We start from the raw sequence: 9,562 nt of genomic DNA on the forward strand, positions 1-9,562 counted from the left end.
TCTTGGTTTAAATAGGACCATGTGTGAAGGAAAGTGTGTCTTTAATGCATCACTGAGCACCTGAATGTTGTTCTTGATCTGCAGTGACAATTTAGCAAGGAATTGCCTTGAAGTTCAGGGTGTGTGAAGTCTCAGTAGCCTACACAGCTAGGAGTTCTTTTAGAAAAGTAATACTTTTTCTTTCCTGGAACTGGCTTCTGTTTTCCCATCAGCTTGAATTTGTTTCTCCTCCTCCTTTATGATCCAGTCATGAAGAGTGTACCAGGGCTGCCTGTAGGGATTTTAATACCATTGAGAGATGGATTGCTCCTCATGTTCTATATACCTGCAGGTCAGTTTGCTGCACTAATCTTCTGCCATCATTATTTCCCTGTTCTCTTAACTGGGCAATGACAACCATTTCCATGATATCCCGACAGTGATGGTTTGTTATTTAACAGTTCTGCAGTTGAGGCTGAATGAAGCAGAGCATTTCTATTCTCCCACATCTTGGGAAGAAAAAAGTATGTTGAAAGTTTTTGGACAGTTATAAACTGTATTTAGCTGACCCAATGGCGCTTTGCAGCCCTTCACATTCAAAAATCTGGGGCAAGGAAGAAGACAAAACTGTGATAGAACTCACAACACCTTAAAAATAATTTTAGCTATTTTAGTAGACTATTATTTATCTGCAATAAATGTATGCCTTAGACGGAAGGATATTTGTAGGGTGTTAAGCCCCATCAGACGTACCGTCATCCATTCTCTGACAACCACTTGCCACGTCAGAGGCATTCTGTGTTCTGGCTGTGGGTGATTTGCCTTATGAATTACTGGCATCCATGCTGGGGAGCTGGCATGCAACCAGCAGATAAGAGTTGAGCAATGCTGGCAAAAGGCCTCACTCAGGGGCTCAGTGCTTCTTCTGACTCATAGGAGACTGACTAAAGTTTTGCAGAATAGGTGGTCTAATCTTTAAATTTTCTTGGGTTACTCATTTTTTGAAAATGTTAGCTGCTTTTTAAGTTGTTAAATGTAGTATACCTTTTAAAATAAATTTGCTCATCTTTTTCAAATCTGAGCTTTCCAAGTGTCTCACTCATTGGAGGCTAAACTTTCTTGTCATGATTTGACAAAATCCTGGACAAATCCTTATCACCCCCAATAATTCTACAGTGTGCATCAGCAGTTTTGTCATGTGAAAAATATAGTTATCAGAATCTTAATAGTTAAAGAGCATAGCAGAAAAAAAATAGACAGACTATTGCTTATTATGCTAACTATAAGATGTTGTAATTTCTGTGGCTCTGAAAAGACTATAACTTCATTATGATATAATGATCAGCACTCAGGATCACTATCTCTGTTCAGGACCAGCCCTTCATCTGGTACAAATTTGCACAGCTTTCAATTACTGTGATATAGATTAGGTGAGATTTTGACTTCTAACCTGTTATTCACAGCACAGTTCTGTCACTCAGATAAGGAATGCTTGGGGCATTAAATATTTTTACTTCTCCTCCTTCCATTGCTGAAGAGCATTTCTCACTTTGTGATACTGCAGAGATACATAATACATACATTTATCTATATAACAAAAATGGGACAATTTGAAAAGTTTTTTCAGGATTTGGACCTTGCAGGTTATCTGTTGGTTATCTGTCGAGTTAGTCTTGTGTGATGAATGTGAAATTTTTTCCAGCTCTTCCTGTGGGAGATGGTGGCGCCTGGTTTCATTCCTAATGCGTGCCTGGAGATTTTCTGTGCAGGGGCTGAAAGCCAAATGTGAACTTTTCTATGTGTGAATTACTTCCCAGAGGAGCACGTCTCTTCCAGCTGCAGCTGTACATTGGAGTGATAATGGAAAATAAGCCCCAACTCCTGAAAGAAAATATCACTGGCAGACAGCGAAGATTTTTCTGGAACAAACCAGAAGGGCACAATGTTAAGATGGCAGCACAGGATTTTCTAGAGCAGTTGCTTCATGTTTCCTTCCTAATGTGTTTTCCTGTAGAATGCATTGCAACCAACCCCACATATGCATAAAACTAGGAAGTTTTGAATTCGTGGATTCCTTATACTCTCCACCAGCAGTGCTTGAGAGCAAGAGGGACACTGAGTTTGTGGCAACAGCACGGCCAAAGTAGGGTGTGTGGACAAAAGTGGAGGAGCACTGCTACAGTAGGCTTCTTCCCTCTTACTATTCACACAAGGTAGTATGACGTAGTTTTGACTTAATCCCAGTAGGCAACTAGACACTCTACTGACAGTGGAGGGGGAGGAGAATCAGGAAAGAAAAGACAAAACTCAGAGACTGAGATAATAACAGTGATAATTGAAGCAAAGTAAAATGTAATAATACGAATGATAATAGTAACAACAATAACAGTAATGAAAAGGAGAGAGAGAGAGAGAAATAAACCCCAAGAAAAACAAACTATGCACAATAAGTTGTTCACAACTCATTGAGCAATGCCCAGCATGTCCTCTGGCTGCAATCAATTTGATATCAATACTGTTCTTAAAGCTGAACACACTGTGCCAGCTGCTAAGAAGAAAACAAACTCTATCCCAGCCAAAATCTGGGCAGATGAATTGCTGCACATGGATTGAGCCTGAGAGGGAGATGGATCTGTTCAAGCCATGCTTACTAACCAAGCTGAAACTCAAGAATGGCCTTTGCTAACATTTTCTCTCACTCACCATCATGGGTATTTGCAGTGCAATGTCCTGCAGAGAATTCAAATAGGACAAGCCAATTGTGACCAAGTGGGTCCACAGCCATTCTCCACAGGGATGAACATACTAATTGCAAGGGCTTCCTGTGGTTTGGGGCTGAGGAAAGAGGGGGCAGGTTCCTCATCTACCCCAGTAGGCTGGGAAAGGTACCCAGTATTTTACTCGGAGTCATGTGTGAAATAAAAATCTTGGCAATGAACAGTAACTACTGAAAACTCAAAGGAAAAAACAGCTAAAATACTAAAGTAAACTGTCTTATTCAGGGGGATTTGTTTTGCAGGAGAGTTTAAAATTCCCTCATGAGAAAGAAAAAACAAACCCAAGCCAAACTGCTCTTGCATGATCCAGTCCCAGGATGTGTATTTCCATCTGTTCTTTGAGCTGCAAGAGTAGGATTTCTTTTGAAACCCCAGTTTTTCTCATTTGCCCTCCTGTGAGACCCAAAGCCCTGTCCTGCTCTTCTGTGATGAAGGTGTTTTGACAAATCCTTTCCAGTGATCAAAAGGAGTGTCTACTCATTGTCAGGAGTCCTACTGTGCTACAAGGAAAGGGTGCTATTTCTTCCTGCATTTTTGCTGATGACAATATTCTTCCTATCTTCTCTTATTTTCCAATGTCTTCTAATCTTCTCAGTTGTGATCAAGCATGATTATTAGACGCGTTTCCTTCTGGATAATCTTACTGAAATTAATTTTTCTCTTTAATTACATGTTGTTTCAAAGATTTCTTAGTGTAAAATTCAAGGCATGTTGTGTTATCAATACCATTGTTTTTTATCTAATATGCAGGATGGATGATTTAATTTCTTGAGGGTATTATTTGGTTTACATGAGTTCCTCTACTACATAAGGCAGGGTGACACAAGGCTAAATCAGAAGCTGATAAAGTGCAATGTTGGAAATTCAAAGCTTAGTCATAGGACCATAAGACTGTGTTATAACTCATAGCCTGAAGGGGACCATACTGAGATTCCAGGGACAATCTTAGGTCAAATATTTCTTGGTGCTTGGATGTTTGATTTCCTAAACTCAATTTTTTTTACCTTCATTTAGTGTTTTCAATCCTGACAGGGATTTTTTAAGGGAATGGAATATTCCAAGTCACGTCCTGAGATATCTACTGCTTCTATCCTGAGATATCTACTGCTTCTTCCCTCTTTTTACACTTTGCTCTGACTTCCTTGCCATCAGGTCCCAACTCTGTTCCAGTTTGTTGTCAAAGTCATTTTACTTTCACATGCACATTGCTGTCCCCTGGTGCAGCCAGTCCATGTCTTCTCCTCCTGCAAGGTTTTCTTTTGGCCACTGTGATCTCCCTACTTGTCCCCACACTCTAGCATTGGGAAGATGCTGACAGAGGCACTGGTGGGTTGTTTCTTCTCTTGCCTCAGCCTTTTCCTCAGTTTCCTGACTCCCAGTCTCTAATCAGGTATTTCTCTGTTCTCCATTAAACTCCACCCATTTCCCCAGTATAACTTTGGTCCTGCTACCTTGGTGGAGCTTTTGTTACTTGTTCCTGTCCTGTTGCTGGGAGTGCACCAAGAGCTCACTGGGACAATGAATGAGCAGTTTCTTTGACACCCACCCTTGACCCCTGGGCAGTGAAGTGAGTCCTGTTGCTCTGTGACCAGATGTCTTGTGAAACTCTGCCACAGGCAACTGCAGAGGTGTAAGCATCTCTGTGAGGATTTGACTGCTGAAAGCTGCAGTACCTCTGACCTGTGAGCAAAGTGTTTTTTTCCATCCAAGGGTCAACATTTTTACTTGATGTGGTACGATTTTGAGTTCATTTAGTCCATGACTTTAGGCTCCATCTGTTCTGGTGGTCACTCAGTACAGGAGTGGTGTTGTGTTTCTTGGAGTTACTGAGCACCAAAGCCAGCTCAGGTCTGGTCACTGATGCACTTAAGCTTCTTCCTGTAAGACCTCTTGATATGGGTGATTCCTAATTCCTGTAACCTGCAACTCAAATCATGGCTTTCAACAGTTTAAAGGCACATCCATTACAATCTCCACCCTGGGCCATTTTTGGACCAGGTTATCTGGTTTAACACTACAATGAACTCCTCCTCTCATCCCCAGCCTGGCTGCAATAAGGGGTTCCCCCTGATGCCCACCATTAATATAGCTTACATCATCCTCCTCCTCCTCCATGGCCTGCAGGGGCACACTGCTTCACTGTGGGCTGGAAGGGAATCTCTGCTTTCCCTGCTCCAGCAGGGGTTCCCACTCACAGGAGACAGTCCTCCTTGAATTTTTCCAGTGTGGGGCCATCTCAAGGGCTGCAGTTTTTCATTAACTGCTGCAGTGTGGGGTCCCCCATGAGGTCACAGGTCCTGCCATAAAACCTACTCCAGCAGAGGCATCTCACAGGGTCATGCCACATTCTCCTTCAGGCATCCACCTGCTCTAGCCCGGGGTCCTCCAAGGGCTGCAGGTGAATCTGTGCTCCATCATGGACTCATCCACATCCCTTCAACTCCAGATCACACTGGCCTTCCAGCCTGTACAGCAGCACAGGAACAGCAGCAATGCCCTGCCCACCTGCCAGCCCAGGAACATCTCCATGGCTGTCACCAGAACCTTCCTGGGCACAGTTCAGGGAGGTGAGTGCAGCGCAGCACCACAGCAAAAAGCAGCCACTAATGGGAACCAGACCCTAACACACAGTCAGAAATGCATATGTTTACAGATATTCATACTGGAGAGTAAATCCATTGATTTGCAAGATCCTGTTTAGTGGTTTAAAGCAGTATTTAAACTAGAGATGTTTTTCCTGACAGTTGAGCATACGTAAAAGAAGCAGTGCTTTTATGAAAGCCCTTGTCACATGCTCATGGACGGAAACAGGAAGTTTTCCATTAAATTCAGATTTCATACTGATTTTCAAACTATTGTCTCATAGCCTAAATATGCCACCACACTTGAGAAATGTTTTTCCCTTTATTTGTGTACATTGCATAACATGCACAAGTGTTAGTCAGATGAGCCAAGATATTTTCCCTTTAAAGGTCCTCATCTGTAGTGAGAAAATGGAACTTCTGTTTCTGCACCTTTTCATCCTCTCCTCTCCTCTCCTCTCCTCTCCTCTCCTCTCCTCTCCTCTCCTCTCCTCTCCTCTCCTCTCCTCTCCTCTCCTCTCCTCTCCTCTCCTCTCCTCTCCTCTCCTCTCCTCTCCTCTCCTCTCCTCTCCTCTCCTCTCCTCTCCTCTCCTCTCCTCTCCTCTCCTCTCCTCTCCTCTCCTCTCCTCTCCTCTCCTCTCCTCTCCTCTCCTCTCCTCTCCTCTCCTCTCCTCTCCTCTCCTCTCCTCTCCTCTCCTCTCCTCTCCTCTCCTCTCCTCTCCTCTCCTCTCCTCTCCTCTCCTCTTCCCCCCAGAAAATATCTCTGCTTGGAAGTTTTGTGAATTAAAGATTCAGCTGGGGGTGTGTTAAATACATGCAGCGTTCAGCAGTTTACAATAGATGGGAATTAGGAAAATAGGAGTCAGGGGACTTCCGATGCTGTTGTTGCTACTGGTGTTTAAGCCTGGTATTTATTTTAAAAACATCTGTCACAGAAGGAGTGGAAGTAGCAAACCTATGAGAGATTCTTCCTCCCTGATCCCTTAATCCACCCTTAATTCTTAAATCATCATTGCAGGAAGATAAACTTTTAAGTCTTCACAAGGCTTCCACTGCTCAGATTTAAAAAGTTTGAAAGAATCATTAAAAATTAGCGCTAATCTTACTGAATGAAGTTGAATAGACAGATTTCTATAACCAAATAAGAGATTAATTCCATATTCAAAATGGAAACACTAAAAAGAACCACAGAAAATGCAGTGCTGTTACAGTGAGTACAAGTCTGATCAGGCTTTACAATGAGTAGTTACATGAATTGTTATACAAATGATGTGTCTGAATGATCCCTTCTGCAATAAAGTCTTTCTGGCTGAACAGGCTGCACTATCTTCTTCCATACACATAATTTTAGAGTTATGGAAACAGATATCAGTTGCCTTACATCTACTCTGCCATTGTGGTAGTGATGGAAAAGAAGTTTTCTTCTACTATCAGAGTTTATGTTCTGGTAGCAACATGGGTTTTTACTCACAGAACTATGTATTTGCTCTTCCCCAAAGGAATAGGGGGAAAGAGATAAAATACAAAAAATAAATATAAGAAAGATCAAGACTATGAAGTAAAATATTAGGTAGTTTATTAATTTTGGTTCATAAAAATATAAATATGTATCCAATGATTTGCTTAAAAACAATACAGTATCAATGGCCATCATAGATATATTCACATATAAAAATAAAAAAGATCTTTACAGTACTTGATGAGCAATTTTGCAATACTTTACTGGATCAGAAAAAGTCAGATTTTAAGGAGGCTACTGTGTTACCTTGCATTTTTTACAATTTATATACCCTGTCTTTATGTTACATCATCTTGTACAATAGTTATGCACTGTATATAATTAAAGTGCACAAAAAAATTTTAAATTCTCTATATCTTACAGTGAAAATGCAAACCAGTTAAAATATTGTTCCAAATAACCAAAGTTAGTCTATACCTGCTCAAGTGCATTTATCAGCCAAAGATTAAGCTCATATTTGCTCTGTAATACCTGTTGTAATTTTATGAATAGTATTATAGGTGGTATAGCAGCTGTCATCAACAGATACAATGCAGCAAAATATTCAGCTGTCTTATGGCTTTCTGCAAAGAAACCAAATTTCTGGTATTCTGTCAAAAAGTTTTATTTTAAACCACTGTTAATAGGTAAGACTCGTTAGATCATTTGGTATAAATTTCTGGTATCACATGTTATGCATTTGGATGGATAACACAGAACTAGAAAAGCAAACCTGAGGAAAAATAAGCAATCAACCAAGTGATTTACTTTAATAGATAATTAGCTTTGTCTGTGAAGGCCAGATCAGATGTATGTCATATTAATTTTTAATGCCATTTGCAGTGACATAAAATAAGTTGTAAAATCAAAATGAAGATGGAACTGAGAACCATTATGTTAAACTACTCTTGACTGGAAACACTTTGAAATTTGAAGACATTTCTTTGAAAGATGCCCATCTCAAAGGAAATCCACAGGGAATAAACTGTGAAAAAACTTGTAAAGCCTTTTGCCTGAAGTATTTCCCAACAAAGACATAAATCACAGGATTAATGCAGCTGTTGGTGGTAGCCAGCATGAAAGAAAACTGCTCCCCAAAGTTGATAAATTCCTCCCAGAAGCAGCCTTTGATCACTTCTCTACGGTATAACATATCAAGGAACACAAAAAAATGGTGAGGAGTCCAGCAGAAAAGGAACATCAGTACCACAGTGAAGATCAGCCTGGTTGCCTTGGTGCCTTTGTGCCACTTGCACCCCTTTGCTCCGAGCGCTTTTCGTTCCCTTGCTGTTTTTCGTAGGGACCGAATGGTGGAGAAATTGAGGAAGGTGATTGCTGTGGATGGTAGCAGAAACCCCACCACGTTGAGCACCAGGTTTTCAGCTGTTTCCCACCAGGGGGTGGGGAAGTCCATAGTGCATGCTGTAATATTCCACTGGGGAAAGTCTTTCACTGTCCGGAACATGAAAGCTGGGATGCTCAGAAGGATGCAAAAGAACCAGATGAGCAAGCAGATCCTTTTGGTCATAGTTTTGCTCCATATCTCTCTGTGGTTCAAGGTATGGACAAAAGTCAAGTAGCGATCCACGCTGACGGCCACGAGCAAGTAGATGCTGGTGTACATGTTCAGGGTGATGGAGGCGCTGATGCTGCTGCACAGGAAGGTGCCAAACGGCCAGTTAAACTCATTAGCAATGTTCTCTGCCCAGAAAGGGAGGCACACCAGGAAGACAAGATCAGCAACAGCTAGGTTCATAAGGTAGATTTCAGCTATCTTCAGGGGGCCTTTGTGCAGTGAATAAATGAAGAGAACAAGCACATTTCCAAGCATGCCAAAAACACAGACAGTGTTGAGGTACTTGGGTACTATATAGTACACGATGTCCCACCAGTGTTCCAAGTCTGGGCAAATAGTTGAGTTGCTCTGATTTTCACTCTGGTTTGAGGAGGGAATATTCAGTAGAGGAGATTCAGTCATGTTTTAATAAATTCGGAAGTGAACAGGAGATGTCTTTGAAATGAGAGAAAATGACTGCAAAAGAGAAGCACAAAAATGCAAAAGTTGCCTCCCATGAGTGGTGCAACAAACATTTAACTGCTACAAATTCTTAATTAGTCCTTACTTATTATTACAGCCTAGATCAATACATACTTAATATGTACAGCAGTGGCAAATGCTCACACTATTAGCAAGGATAAAATTTCCTCTACATGCCATGAAGATTCCTCTCCTTGCTTCAATTGTTTAAAGTAGCACGGAGGAGGGAAAGTGAAAAATCAGTGTAAGTAGTGCTGGTGACACAAAGCCAGTTTTGTATCCTTCCCTGCCCTTTCTCTTACTCTTATTTACCATGCTATGTACATTATTATATTACTGTATTATATAAAAATTAATATATTATTATATTCTGTTATCCTGCAGAAGCAGGATCATTCCTGTTTCCCTGAACTGGGAAAGCTGCTCACTCTCACTTGCTGCTTGATCTTTGCTTTCTTTTGTTCCTTCTCATTCCTCCCACCCTGAATTTTGGGTTCAAAATTGCTATTAGATAAGACAGCTTATTGCCTTCAAATGTCAGCAGTTGGAAAAGTTGTATCTGAGTTCATAAACTCACTTAAGCGGGCAGCCTTGATGGGGAACTGAGCTGCAATTCAAGTTAGCACAGCTCCTTGGATTTCCCTCACAACAGTCTGAATGTCACCCAGTTCACAGATCTCTCATGCAA

General features: G+C 41.2%; 1 protein-coding gene across 1 annotated transcript; it reads right to left on the minus strand.

Moving 5' to 3' along the window:
* Nucleotides 1-7,728: 7,728 nt before the first annotated feature.
* BDKRB1 (bradykinin receptor B1) lies at nucleotides 7,729-8,896 on the minus strand. Its single transcript, XM_033063016.1, has one exon. The coding sequence runs from the start codon at nucleotides 8,812-8,814 to the stop codon at nucleotides 7,729-7,731; it is 1,086 nt and encodes a 361-aa protein (XP_032918907.1). The 5' UTR covers nucleotides 8,815-8,896.
* Between the last annotated feature and the right edge of the window lie 666 nt (nucleotides 8,897-9,562).

This window comes from Catharus ustulatus, chromosome 6 (assembly GCF_009819885.2).
Source record: "Catharus ustulatus isolate bCatUst1 chromosome 6, bCatUst1.pri.v2, whole genome shotgun sequence".
In the NCBI taxonomy this organism is placed as follows: domain Eukaryota; kingdom Metazoa; phylum Chordata; class Aves; order Passeriformes; family Turdidae; genus Catharus; species Catharus ustulatus.